This window comes from Narcine bancroftii, chromosome 11, assembly GCF_036971445.1.
Source record: "Narcine bancroftii isolate sNarBan1 chromosome 11, sNarBan1.hap1, whole genome shotgun sequence".
Lineage (NCBI taxonomy): Eukaryota > Metazoa > Chordata > Chondrichthyes > Torpediniformes > Narcinidae > Narcine > Narcine bancroftii.
In genome coordinates, this window is record NC_091479.1 from 87623649 (window position 1) to 87639349 (window position 15701).

Below are 15701 nucleotides of genomic sequence, written 5' to 3' on the forward strand. Positions count from 1 at the left end.
GGTGCATTAAACAATTAGGTAATTATAGCTTGCCTTTGGCATACTAGAAGTGATATCTTTGGAGAAATATAGCATAAAGCATCGTGGCCTACATCTCAACTACTCATCTACATTCATTTTAAGTAAATTTGTTGGTAACTTATTGGTTCACTTTGTGCATTCCTAAATTAATAAATTAGGGCAATCTAAGAAGATATACCTTTTATCACTTAGGAAGCCAATAATAAAGTTAATCCAACATTTATAATGAATCCTTTCTGTAAAACTTTACTAAAATTCAATTCAAATGATGCAAAATTTAAATCACATTTTTTTTAAAAGTCAATATAAAAGAAATAATTGAAAATAATAATTTGCATGTTTTTCCTTATTGATCATCACATTTTCACGTCGGCAAGGGCCAAGGCTCAAGGTTTGTAAGTATTACAAGTTATCTTCAGTTTTGTAATGTACATTTAAATTATATAATAAAGATATTATTATTTCCTTATGTTTTGTTGTGATTATCATTGTTTTTACAAGTTTTTTTTTCTAGAAATGCTTTGTTTCGTTGTTCTACTCTGTAGCAGCAACAGTACATTTATTTATATTTATGTAACATCAGGCAGCATTAACTTGTATTTCATGAATGCACATCTACTGTACATGTTATACATATATAAGCTATGTTGTGTTACCGGCTACATGTCGTAGTTTTCTTTATGTATTTATATCTAACTGTAACTTCTAATGTTAAGTAGTTCTTAAGGAATTGATTTTTTTGGTTTCATATTTGTATAATTGTGTCATATACTTTTCCTGGTAATTACATTGCTTTTCCTTATGTTTTTTTCTGCTGCATTTTCTTGTGATTGGCATTATTTTTACAAATTTTTGTTGCAGAATAAAATATGGCTGCATCACAGCACTTTTTAGTGCCTTCCAGCCTGATGTTGAGAAGCTGATATTCCTACACCAAGCACATCGATCCCATTAAAACTGAGAAGACAATGTAGTTACAGGTGAGATGTAAATTTACCCTTTCGTATTACTAAATAATTGGTTTACTACAAGTTTCATTTGCAAAATACATATGCTTTTTTAAATGTTAGATTAGTTGTTGCTTTAAATTTACAGTAGACATAATACCAAGAAAGATGTGTGTTCATTGTATGTGGGTGGGGGGGCTGGGGAACCAAGGGGGTGGCAGCCTGAAAAAGTTTGGGAACCACTGCTTTAAGCTAATGATAAGATGTATCACTGTAAAATAAATTTATGAATTTAATTCTTTCTCCAGTTCAGACAGATATGCTTGCATCTCCCATTCGAGCCTCACTGACAATTTCCCCTCCTCTCTGCACTGCTCTTCTATCCTCAACCCTTAGGGCCTGTGGGAACCTAATGATCCAGTTAATTACTAGTTCTAAAAGTATTTTACTTCTCAAAATCCTCTTAATAACCCCGACAGAAAAGCATTGATAAATCCTAATGAGGATCACATGAGCTCATGTTCTGATTCCTTCAAGTAGAAAGCAAAGTCATACTGCAATTTTAAAAAAAAATATCCTGTATTCACTTTTCTCCGATGTGGCAAACAGCATCTAACATTGTAAAATTAGTTATGCTGACAACATAATGGTTTTAAATTACTTTTGAACAGTTAAAACCCCATTGTTTGGTCTAAATTTGGTTACATTGTGGCCAAGAAATCACTTTATGTTAGGAACCAATGTGAAACTAGTGAAACAATGGTGCCCTCAGCAGAGAGTATGATTGCCTCATTTTAAACTCAAAACCAGTAGCTTTCTGCATCCTGTGACTGAGATCTCTTTAAGGGGAAGTGCACTTGGGCTTCTGAAGCTGATTTATCTTTAGACTGAGAAAAACAGCAACCAGAATTGCCAGAAAATTTTTTATTCCCACTTTCCTGGATCATCCAACACTGTTGGACGCTCTAATGCAGGAGTTCATCAGGAGGACTGATGGCAAGAGAATACTGACAATAGTCACACCACAGAATAATCAAAGGTACTGAAGCAGGAGCAATCCACCAGAATTGGAATGTAATACAATTGTTGAGAAAATTAAGATTTTAAAAGAACTGCCTATATCTCCAGCTTTTCTTCCATACACCTTCTTTGAGCCAACAGTCATATTTTGCATCCAGTCCAATCCAAACCCACATCTTCCTTCTGTCATGCCATCTTTCATTTAGAGACATATAAGCATATGTTTGCAACCTCTCACCAGCCTACACAATAACATGTTCTTATTTACTTGGAAAATTGGTTGGCATCCAACAATAGGGATTGAGAATGTGGAGAGGGAAGGGAACTTCTCTTATGGAAGATGGATTGAAGGCTTTTGTGGGCAGGATCCATTTTATTAAACAAGGCCAGGAGTCACGTTCTGCAGGGTTTGGTGCAGTTTTTTTTTACATTCTCTCTTCGCATAGATATTTCACCTGGTATACACATTATGAGACAAAGTGGTTTTGTAGAATGTATTAAAAAAAATTAAATACAGATGTTGATGAAAATTGGGATTCATTTAATTAAATTCCATGGAGTTCACTGGAAAGAAAGCACAAATAAAAAAAAATTGCCTCATTCACATATTTGTCAATTTTATCCACCTTGGCATTTATTCTTCTATCAAGCAGTGTCTTGTATACACAATGATTACCTGATGGACACAATAATCCAAAATTAATCTTCAAGAAGTAATTTTCTGACAAGTTATAACTTACTTTTCAAAGAATACTCTCAAAACAATGTTATCAGATTTCTAACATCCAGATATCAAGCAGTTGAAAATGAACATTTTTCAAAATTCATATTGGCTGTTTGATTTTAAAATTTGGTTTGGCATTGCACCAAATTCAGAAATGGCAACTGCCTGAAGGGATCACACATCACATCCCTCCGGTGTTAAGATAGCAGTACGCTCAAGTATTAATTTTCTCCTGTTATTTAATGGTATAACTGAACAGTAATAAAGATCATTACACTATCTTTTTCTTTCCACTCACATACCACTAAGTATTCCCTATGCCATAAGTGCTCTGTGATTAGTAAGGGATTGCTTCAGGTGGTACGTGGAAGGGAAGGTTGACAATCACTGCTCTCGACCCAAATGTTACTGAGATATTTTGCTTGAGAAAAACTGTCACTGCCCCATCTCCTTTGGAGTTATGAAACTGTGCATAAAACGAGTCAATTAGATATGATTAAAACAATGGTTTTCAAACTTTTTCTTTCCACCCATATACCATGTTAAGCAATCCCTTAATAATCAAGAGCACCTATGGCATAGGGATTACTTAAGGTGGTACATGAGTGGAAATAAAAAGGCTATAGCCCCTTTCACACTTGCAAGTGATCCCAGGAATTAAACGGCCAATCGGCCTAAAAAAGGAAAAATCTTCTCAACACTGGCGTGAGATCTCATCATGAGTGCAGGAACATGAAGGAAGATTAAAATGAAGGTTTAAACTTTGCCGTGGGAAAGTCACAGCGGGAGAGGGGAAATAAATGGCAATAACAGACAATTTTTAAACAGTGTGGGAAAGTTAGTAGTGCTATAGTGCACAATTTATAAAGAATGTGGGAAAAAGTGATGGAAGACCTGACTTCCCAGAATGCCTTTCAGCAGAGAAACCCCTCCATGAGTGCTCCTTGCATGCAGATGTGCATACAGCCCTCTCTCTGCTGGTATGGATAGTGCAGTGTAAAAAATCCTGTTGGCTGCAATAAAGATCTGTTCAAAACATGGAATGGGATTTATATATAAATTCTAAAGTTTATAGGAGTGTTAAATAGTTCTCTAGGAAAATAATGACAACCAATTCAAGAACAAAGTCTGTTAATAGTACAAGAAAATCAAGTTTTCACAATACCAAAAGTGAGACTTCTATTTCATGATAAATTATATCGAGCATGTTCGAGGAAGTATTATCGTAAAATTAACAATGGCAAGCATGATATTTATTTTTCATCTCAAAGAACAGTCATCATTTTCCACATTAGCATCTTGAAAAAGCTCTAATTGACTTAATCTATGAATATCTTTGTTAGGATTATTATATCCTTCACTGCAGTTGAGATCTGACTATTCTTTTATATCTAATATTTCTAGTTCAACTTGTCAAATATCAACACTGTCATGTTGTATACTGCACTAGGTTAGCACATTTTGCTAGCCTTCAAAACTTTGCGATCTATATATTAAAATGTATCTAATATCTATAGAGTAAAGGCAAGATCACCCTTTCAGCAAATTACTTGTTGGTTTCTCTGGCTTTTGCTATGATTTTGGCTCTTTCTCAAGCTATTTTGGTTTGCAACTCTCTGCAGATGTGGTGGTAGGGGATGTTTCAAAGTTTGTGTAAAATCCAGCTGCGTCCCACTAAATCAGCTGTTCAGTATCCCGGGATAGGAATAGCGGTTTTAGTGTTCACACTTGAACACTCTTAAATGGGACAATGCACGCATTCATACTAGCAAGGAGCCATCCTACCTCCTACAGGTGATGTCATGACGCATTGAGCGATGGTAGACCTTCCCTAAATCCTGATCAATGTATTATGATCTTCTATTTGAACAAAATTAATCATGAATAATTATAACATAATTCACCTTTATGCACAGCACAGTCTGAACCCTTCAGCCCCTGTTGTTGTTATGCCGACCTATATAAACCTTTATAAAGGGACTGTGAGAAAGTGCTAGCAATAAATAGCAAATAGCGGACAATTTTTAAACAGCGTGAGAAAGTTAGTAGTACTATCATGCACAATTTATATATTTTGAGAAAGTTAGCAGTGATATCGTGCACACTATATAAATACTGCAAGAAGGAAGATTAAAATGAAGGTTTAAACTTTGCCATGGGAAAGTCACAGTGGGAGAGAGGAAATAAATAGCAATAACAGACAATTTTTAAACAGTGTGGGAAAGTTAGTAGTGCTATCGTGGAGGAAAAAAACGATAGTGGACCTGCCTTCCCAGAATACCATGCAGCAGAGAAAGGGCTGAATGTACAGCTGCATACACAGAGCCCCCATGGAGGGGTTTTGTCTGCCACATGGCATTCTGGGAAGTTAGGTCCACCATCACTTTTTCCCCACGGTCTTTATAAATTGTGCACTATAGCGTTACCAACTTTCCCACGCTGCTTAAAAATTGTCCGCTATTGCTATTTATTTCCCCTCTCTCTGACCCCCGCTGCGACTTTCCCACAACAAAGTTTATATCTTCATTTTAATCTTTTCTTCCTTCATGTTCCTGCACTCATGCAAAACCTCAGGTCATTTCTGTCCTAGAATACAATTGCCCATTCTACACTTGCCAGATTGCAATGCCGGCATCTGCAGATGCTGGGGATTGCACTAGGGGTTGAGGCAGTCTAACCTTGGCTATAGATGACATCATCTCACGCTGGCATTGAATCAATTTTCATTCCACACTAGACCCTCTTTAGGCCAATTAGCCTTTAATTCCTGGGACCACTTGCAAGTGTAAAAGGGGTTATAGAATGACTACGGAAATCAGCATCAGGCATGCAAAGAATGGCAAGCTTCAAGAAATGAAGATTGCCTATCTCAGTTTCATACCAATTTCACCTAGGGAGGCCATTTCCAAATCAGAGGACATGCACGGTCAGTGTGAGAAAACTCTCTCAACGTGGGTGGGGGGAGAAGGGAAGGAAAGCGGGAATTTACTATGTTAAATGTGGTGTCCTTGGGTCCGTAGGCTGTGCACGACATGTTTCTTCTTGCACACATGCGCTAGTGCTGGCTGGTGCACGCGCAATGGATTGGAGAACCAGGTGCACGAGCATCACTTTCTCCTCCCTCCAGCAGAAGTGACACGAGTGATGTTACTGTGCGCAAGAAGAAGCATGGCTGCACATGGCCTACGGACCCCAGGACACCGCATTTGACATGGCAAGTGCCCCCTTTCCATCCCTTCACCACCAAATGGAGGACAAATTAACATCTGGATTGGGTTTGCGTCAGATGGAGGAAAGATTACTCAAAAGCCTGACTGTCCAGCCTAAAACCTGATGTCTGGCCAACCTAGTTTCACCCGACATGGTCATGGAGCAACTATCCAACCAGAAGCTTGTTGGGATACCATGTGAAATTCCTTAAACTTGTCCTTGCTACCATCTACCATGTATTGCAAGATAAGCAGCACTTGAGAATGTAACACAAGCATTCAAGGCCAAAACATCCGCAAGACCTTGCAGGTTTGTTTTCAAAGGCTGTCAACTTAGAGGAGGATACAAGGGGTAAATTCGCCAGGAATTCTACAGAAAACGATCAGTGGAAAAGCTTTTGATATCATCAGGCCGTTAAAAGTTCAGTGGGGAATTCTAGGGACAGGGCTTCAAGATTTACTGTTTGAGGCCTAGTCATCAGTCATGGACCACTCCGTTTCATAATGCAGCCCCGACAGACAGACTGGAGGAAATTTGCATCTGCAGGCTGTATGATGATGCAAATGGTAAGTGCAAGGATGGGGGAAAATAATATCAGCAAGCACTGAAAACATGATGAGGCTTCTCTATAGCGCTGGGATCTAGTGATGGAACATATACAATTCCTTGGTTGCTGCATGTCAATTTGGCCATGTATCAGAATAAAACAACTCCTCTCTCTTAAAAATCCAGCAGTTGTTCAATTGACAGTTTGCTGAGCTATCAAGCAAACCCAAAAGGTGGCTACAATTCAACAAAGGTTATCTGCTGATATTGTGGATGCACACCAACATTACACTAAGAGGTAATAATGCAAGTACTTGTAACCTCTGATGAGTCTAACATATACCATAAACGTCCACTCCTCCAAGGACATAAAATTGTAATTATCAGTACATTAAAGAGTTAGGTTTGCTAACTGCATTTCAAACTATTTTAAATTATTTGACAACTTTCTTTTCAAGGAAAAATATTAATAATTCAAATTTTAAGTGGTGCAGTAATATCAATTAAAATGTCACTGAAGTTTAATGAATATAATAAAATTAATGTACCTTTATATCCATATTTTGCAGTAGAATACAAGGCAGATGAACCTTCCTCATCAGGGTGATTAATATCAATTCCATCTTCATTTAGCAGCGTTGACAATAAAGTGACATTTCCCTGGGCAGCAGCTTGGTGAAGCAGAGTGGACCTGCCACCCAGGGAGGCAGGACCACCAGGCATTAATGAAGGAATTAGGGAGGGAGACCTGCCTGCGAGTTAAAGTGAAAATTTTACACAGGAAGACACAAGTGAATAAAATCTGTTTCCGTAACAATAATATTAAACACAAAGATGCAAACAGATGATCAAAGTCAAACAGTATTTGTGCATATTCTCTTTGTTCTAAAATATAATCTTGTATTGGAATTTCATAATCTAATGGGAGCATTGTAATTTAACGGACAACTTTACCTATTAACCAGGCTATTTTGGAATCATTCACTATACAAAATATATTGGTTAAAAAAATACCTAGCAAACTGTAAACAGGCAATACAACAGATAGTGCTGCTGCCTTGCAGTTCCATTACTTGGAATCAATCTTGATCACTGGTACACTGTGTGGAATTAGCTAGCTTTACTTGTAACTCTAAGAGTTTTTCACTGGGTGCTCTAGTTTCTGCTTGCATCCAATTGCCTACTGTACACTAGACTGGTGAAAGTGGATGATAGGAGTCAGGAATGGCTGAAGGAAAATAGGTGGGGCAATCAGATTAATGGGAATGAGCAATTAACCTGAACATTTCAGCAATAATAAAGAAACAGCACAAACATATCAAATTAATCTAAAAATTGTTCTGATATTACCGACCATAAAAAAGATAATGAATAAGAAAGTCAGGATGCCTACTGGAAAAGTACTTTATACACATCAACTCTGTTTTACATTGAAGCTTCACTGGATTTCCTATTGTTTTCACAGTAGATATGGTGACATTAAAAAGATCAATAAACATTCAGACATTCTGTTACTCTACAATTATTTGAATAGTTAGTTAGACAAGTGACTTTATTTTCATTTCGTAATAAATGTCTTAAATGATTGAAGTTGTTTCCAGAACATAGGGAAGGTTTTTGATATCCTTCTTTGAACAAAAGACTGCAAAAAACAAAATAAATAAGATAAAATAAAAATGTTTAATCAACTCTGTCACATAGTCTTTAAATGGTCTTTAAAATATTTTTTTTAATTGAAAAATTAATAAAGAATTGTATGTGAAGGCAGGCACAATGCAATGTTACAAGTTCAATTCTTATTTGTAATCTTTTAATGACTGAGGTTGCTTTTGTAATCTGACATTATAGAATTTCATTAAGATTTATGTATAGTAAATTCAGTATTTGAATTATAATGGCGCACAGTCCACCTTCTTCACAATAATCCCATTATATTTTATGTATGTGAAAAGGGAAAGGAAAGCATGTTCAAAAATATTAAATAAATGTAGAATGCTTAGTGTTAATGCAAACAGCTAATGCACAAGGCTGATTGGTTAGAATACATGCTTTAAAGTGTTCAATAGCACGAAGGGTTAAAAAGGCAATACAAATTCACATTCATTAGACTATTATGCAAGGTGAAATAAAATGCAGACTACCAATTGATGTTAATAAGATGGAAGCTTTAGAAAGCACTGTGTGACATGCACTGATCACAAGGTCCAAGGGATAAAAATACAACTGCTGGCATCAGCATAAGTGAGAGAGCTGGTTAATTTCAGGCCCAATAAATAATTGCTTTTCTTTATCCCTGATGCCAATTAAAATTGGATACAATGCAGTGATAAGATGAACACTGATTAAGATATTGCAACAAGGTAAATAAAACAGGGAGCAGAAGCTAAAGAAAAACTGAAGTGCTATAATAAAATTCCAAATCTGCTCTTGAAAGTAAGTTTACAGGTGAGGTTCCTTTGAAGATTTTAATCACCATTTTCCACATTACTAAATATTTCAGCTATCAAAATAGTATTAACTCAAAACTATAAATGTTTGCAATGGAAAGGGGTGGTCTCTGCAAAAAAAAAATAGGAAATTCACTGCTGCCAAGTTGTGTTAGTTTTCCTTAAGGTCAACAAAGATATATTGTTCCAGAGCTGGAAAGTGTCAAGTGAACAACTAACACGTTTCTCTGGAAATTTACATCATGGCAGTTTCACTTTTCCATATAGTTCGAACCACAGAACAATACAGCACAGAAACAGGCCCTTCAGCCCATCTTGTCTGCTACAAACTATTATTCTGCAAGGCCCCAGTGATCTGCACTGGCACCGCATCCCTCCATACCCTTCCCATCCATGTACCTTCCCAATATTTTTTCTTAAATATCAAAATTGAGCCTAAAATTGAACTAAATAGCATTAGTTCCCCCTAATGTTCCCTTTTACCCTTAACACATGTCCTCTAGTTTTTAATCTCTCCTAACCTCAGTCGAAAAAGCCTGCTTGCATTTGCTCTATCCACATCTATCATCATTTTGTGTACCACTATCAAATCTCCCCTCATTCTTCTACGATCCAGAGAATAAAGTACTGTTTAACCTTTCCCTGGAACTCAGTTCTTCAAGTCCCAGCAACATTCTTGTAAATCTCCTCTGCACCCTCAATCTTACTGAAATCCTGCCTGTAGTTAGATGACCAAAAATGCACACTTCATGGGCTGTTAATTGTTTTTATAAGATGAAGGCTTAGTCATCTTATGGCCAAAATGAAATCCATGGTAAAAGTAACTAAATGCAGGTGCTTCCTTAATAAATAAGATACTACTCAGCAAGAGGTGGTGAAAATGTACCACATACAAGTCAGCAGATGCTTTCAAACTTATGAAAAGTTTAAAAACTAGTTTAAAACTAATTTTTGAAATTTTATTTTAATTGTGTTTCAATAGAATTGATTATTCCCTTGCCTGAAATCAAGGGTAAATAAAATCAATGAAAAGAATCATTTTTCATTCATCCTCAGATATGTTGTTTTGGAATGAAGTGATACAGTATTTCAATCCCTTTACCTGATGATGTGATCAGTAGATTGTCTGTGCCACATGGTCTAATAGAAGAGGTTCTTTTGGTTGTACTAGCAAGGTCAATGGAGGTGCTAGAGGCGATGGTGGTGATGATGAGGGAACATTCTGAACATGCTGTTTGGTTCAGCTTGGGGGTTAAGGAAGGCCTAGCACCCACCTGAGATGCAGCCACGGCAGGGGCAGCACAGCCAGTAGATGCTATGTCCACCGCTGGCTTAGGTGGCAATTGTGGCAATCCTGTCTTTGAAGGAATCTCCTCATTAGTTCCCTTAATTCCTGGATGTGGACTGGAAGAGGATGAGGCCATGGTTTTACCTTCCATCCGAGTATTACACCCAACAGTTGGGGAGCGACTCCCATCCATAAAAACTTTTAATGGTGGATGTGGGGAGGATGGAGTCTGTGATAGTCCCGGCTTTTTTGGAGGAATAGGTGGTGGATTTCCTCGATCAACTCTTGCTCCTGTAGGAGATTTTAATCCAGTAGGAGAGACATTCAGAGAACTTGTAATTTTACCAACAACCTGTGGATAAGATGAACCCTCACCTGTTGTCGGATGTGCCATTCCAGGTTTTAAATTACTAACAGTCAGATTCCGGTTTTCTGTGCCAAATGGAGATGCACTGTTCGTACAAAGTGGTTTAACTGTGCTTGGTGGACCTGTGAACCTTGATAAAACCTGGCTGACAGTGTTCCGAGCAAGCTGCTTTGCAGGCGAATCCCTATTAGTGGGTGATAAATCCCGTGACATAGATCCCATCACCGGACTACTATGTTTTTCCTGATCCCCAGCCTGGGCTTGAAATTTAAATCGAGCAGCTTGAATTCTTGGACTCAGTCCTGCTTGCATAGTTGTACAAGAACTTGGTGAACCCAAAGTCTGCAGAGTTGATCCTGGCGAAGGACATGGTGATGATGTTGCTGAAGAAGGGGGAGAGGGGACAATGGTATTTCCTAGTGAAAGGGATGAACTGCCAACTAAATGGGGTAAAGCCCCTGACATAGGACCAGGACTGGTGCTGACTGAGGGTCCATTCTCTAAACCAGAAGGAACAACTTTAGTTTGTGTTAGGTTGTCTTCTGAAGTAATTGTTGTCAGCTGTTTATCACCACCTGACTTTGCAATAGGTGTACTGCTGGTCATGGTCAGTTTTGTGCCTCCCACTGAATTTCCTGCAGAAGATTTCATTGGTACTGCTAATGATCCCTTTTTAGGGTTACTTTCACTGGGAATATCAACAAAAGGTTCAGTTTGGGAAGCAGCAGATAACATACTTGGCTTATTTAATCCAATATCCAAGTCTTTACTTAAACTTAACTCAGCTTTATTTTCTTTTGTACATTTAATTTCTATTATTTTCTTGAAATTTTCAATTTCTAGTCTCAGATCTTTGGTACGGTTTTCTTCGCGGTTAAGCTTGGCACGTAATTGTTCTCTTTCAATATCAAACTCTGAGAGCTGTTTTTCCATTTTAGCTTCCATCAGGACACTTTTCTTTTTCTCATTCTTCAATTCTTCCTCCAGATCATTGTTCTTTTTTTGCACTTCCTCAAGAGTCTTGGAGATTTCTGCCAATGCTCGGCTTTCATCTACTACTTTGCCAGCAAGCTGTTTGCACTCTTTTACCAGCATCATTACAAGTTGTTTATTTTTGATACGTTCTTCTTCGAATTGTATGGACATTTTTTTATTCTCTGTCTCCAGTTGTTTTAACTGAGATTTCTCAAATTCCACCTGAAAGAGAATTCATATAAATCAATTAGCATCCAAGAATTTTTAAAAATCTTATTAGGCAGAAGATAAAGGAAGAAAAAGTTTAAGATCTGTTGATTACACTAGGTTGTAGGTTGAAATTCCATTCCAGAGACTTCATTATGTAATATAGACTTCAGACTAAAATGTAGACTAACACACCAGTATTGGGGTTATCAGATAAACAAGCCCAAGGCAGCTCTACCATGTGCATTTAAAATGTGGTGCAACTGTGAAAAAAAGGTACAGGTGTTATCACTGATTTGCCAGACCAGCCATTGTCAACCTTTGTTTTCGGCTTTCCTTCTCCCCGCCACCCCACCACCACCCCCCCACCACCACCGAGCTCTGCCCCAGGATTGTGCTCAAAGTTTATGACCACCTTCCCAGTGAAGCAGTCAAGTTTTGGTTTCTTCTGTAGTTCTCTCCTACCAACGGCACAAAAAAAATTGTTATGTGGGGTGAAAAGAAAACAAAGTGTGTTACGGCCCCTGGGGGGGGGGGTTGTTGGGCCCCCGTTGAGAATGGCTGAGCTAGACAATGTAAATTTGATAAAATAGGTAAACTCGTCATTATTCCAATGATGGTCATTGTATCACATTGAGAATAAATCACTGACACATTTACACAGAGACTGTGTAAAACACTGAATTGCCTACATACAGAGGGCTTTGAATGAAACGCGAAAGTCTGCAGATGCAGTGATTGTAGTAAAAACACATTGAAGTGCTGGAGGAACTTGGCTGGTCTTTTCAGCATCCGTAGGAGACAAACATATTGCTGATGTTTTGGGCCTGAGCCCTTCAAGGAATGAGCAGAAGCGGGAAATCTCAAAAAGTCTTTGGACTGCCCTAAATTTGTGGGAGCTCTAAATAGAGATTTCTTATTAAACTTTAATGTTCATCTATAAATTTACTGGCTCATATTTATCTGTATCGTGTTGGCAGAAATAAATAAACAAACACACAATGTTTGGTGTTTTCATGGAACAGGCAAAAATATCAAGTTTCTGACTAAGTTCCAACTGAACAATTTAGTATGCTCAACATTAACAAGCAATTTACACATCAAAAAATTGTTTAAAAAGGGAAAACCTGAAAGTACCATTTTTAAAAGAATACTTTGGCATTTCTGATGAAAAATTGTAATATATTGCAGGTGCAAAATATCCTGCACCAATGCTAATCAAGTGTTTTTTTTTAAACTGAAGGATTTGTTGAAAAAGCAGGGAAGGAAAGACCTAAAACTTTAATGCTCACATTTACTACCTTTCACTTATTACATGTCTCCTATGTTTTTACAAAGCAATTCAAATCTGCAAGGCTGAAACTTTTGTAATTGTATTTCATTTAAATATTATGGGGAGCTAAAGAAAACATCAGGTGAACAAGAAGCACAGGTTTACCCTAACTTTCTCCAAGTTTTGAAAACCTTAAACTATTCAGCAGAATTACCCCTAAAAAATTACCACAGAATAGTTTTACATCTGCAATCAAAACAAAATATTCCAGAGACACTAATTTATAAACTTTGCTACAGTTTACTGGCAGAATTACTACACAACTTTGGATATATTCACTACAAATTCTCTTAAAGTATGCAACTTCTGTTAAATTAACCACAGAATTAATAACAGATGGAAACTAACAGCATTGAGCTGACCTGGATGCAATGATTTTATGAACGCAACAGAACAAAATCTCAGAAATAGTTGTTGGATAAATAAACTGAATAAAGAACCTAGAACACTTCTCAATAATATAAAGGCCAATCTCTGAACGATCCAGTTTATTATTTCTGATTTTGTCCCAAATCACTTATTAACTTTGGTTAATAAAAATCTGTCAATATCAGATACAGAGGAAAGAATTGACCATCTATTGCTGTTCAGCAACATTTCTCTCAACCTTTCCCTCGAGGTTTTTTTTTTGCTATTATTATGCTTTAAGAGGTTTGGTTCTTCTTAAATTCAGCAACAATTTCTGTCCATTTAACTTGTGCATTCCCTTTAACAGTACAAGAAATTCAATCATCTCACATGCAATACTTCAAAAATCTTATCTTGTGCAATTTCTCTATATAATTTATCCCTGAGAGTCCATATATAATTCGGATCATCCACATTGGATTCACTGTAAGACCAATGCATCTTTCTTAAAAAATACTACCCAGAACACCTCAGAGAACTCCAGATACACTTTAACCAAGGGTTTGTATTGTAGTGCACAATGTTCTGATAATCTGGTCTGGCAGATACAAAATCCTTTTTAATTATATACTTACCCATGATATTTCATTGATTTATAGAGAAGTCTCTTCAAAGCATTTCCTCCACATTTTCAAACTATTATCATTTTTAAATTTTAATGTATGTCAATTTTTTTTTTAATGAGGTAGCTGTTCAGCTGTAGCAAGTTAGAATGTTGGTGTATTGTACAATGTATATAACAATAAAATGATTATCATTAACATACAAAATATTTGGTTTGGTTCATTTTAATAATGTACTCATGATCCTGTATATTATGCAATGTACACCTGCACCAAAACTTTTACTTGCTGCAGCCATGAAAAACTATAAGCATACATTAAATTTAGCTGAAAAAAAGATAAACCCAAAAGATAGATGGATAGTAAGTAATCACAGCCACCAAAGTGCAAGAAAAATGCGGTGTTACAATCCTCTTGTGACACACTCACAGACACAAATACACAGACACACACAGAGACATGTACACATAGAGACACACACAGAGGCACCCACACACAGACACACACAGAGACAAACACAGAGACACATACACATAGAGACACATACAGAGGCACCCAAACACGGACACACTCACAGACACAAATACGCAGACACACACAGAGACATGTACACATAGAGACACACACAGAGGCACCCACACACAGACACATACACATACACAAATACAGAGACAAACACAGAGACACACACAGACACAAATACACAGACACACACACACACAGAGACACATACAGAGGCACCCACACACAGACACACTCACAGACACAAATACACAGGCACACACAGATACACTTACACATAGACACACAAAGAGGCACCCACACACTTACACACATACAGACACATATACACACACACACACACACACACAGAAGAGTCCATGATCAGTGTAACATGTGGATGTTCAAGAACTTGATAGCCATTGGAAACAAATTGCTCTCAAACCTAGAAGTGCTGGTCTTCAGGCTTCTATACCTTTTATCCAAAGATAGTTTTGAGAAGAGGTTGTGACCTGGGTGATGGAGGTCTTTTATGATGCTGGCTGCCTTCTTGAGGCAACACCTCACATAAATGCCTATAATGAGTGGGAGGTTAAAGCCTGAAATGGACCTATATTTGCTATCCTCTGCAGGCTTCTGCATTCCTGGGCAAACAAATTTCCAGGCTAGGCTCTGATGCAAGCAGACAGCATACTTTCAACAGTGTGCCTGTAGTGTGATGGAATATTCAATGCCATTTGAAATCTCTTTAGACTTATTAGAAAGTAGAGGCATTGGTTTTTTTTTCCCCCACAATTGCCTTGATGTGCTGGCTCTTGAAGATATTTTCTGATGTGTGGAGTCCCGGGGTCTTGAAGGTACTAACGCTCTCCGTGCCATCAATATGGATGGATTTGTTGGCCTTTGGCTTCTCCCTTCTATAATCAACAATGTCCCTTGGGTGACCCTGAGAGCAAGATTGTTGTGGCACCACCCAACTAGATTCTCACTCATCATTTCCAGTTATTTAGCCAACAAAATAGCGATGTCAGTAAATGTAAGGAATGCATTGGACCTGAACTTGGTTATGCGGTCATGAGTGTACAGGGAATAGATTTGAGGGCTAAGCATGCAGCCTTGAGGTGCCCCTGTGCTGATGGTCAAT

The 15701-nt window shown here is 37.5% G+C and overlaps 1 protein-coding gene across 7 annotated transcripts in view; it reads right to left on the reverse strand.

Moving 5' to 3' along the window:
• Nucleotides 1-15701, reverse strand: part of cttnbp2 (cortactin binding protein 2) — a 94921-nt gene that overhangs the window by 45060 nt on the left and 34160 nt on the right. For 6 of the 7 annotated variants that reach the window (XR_011346692.1, XM_069903894.1, XM_069903895.1 and 3 more), the window contains 2 exons: nucleotides 10018-11767; nucleotides 7017-7220 (listed from right to left, as the gene is read on the reverse strand). Coding sequence is in view for 6 of the 7 variants with exons in the window: in XM_069903894.1 (XP_069759995.1) it covers nucleotides 7017-7220; nucleotides 10018-11767 (1954 nt within the window). In the remaining variant the exon portion in view is untranslated. The remainder of the gene's footprint in view (nucleotides 1-7016; nucleotides 7221-10017; nucleotides 11768-15701) is intronic. The other variant, XM_069903898.1, reaches the window with a different exon arrangement.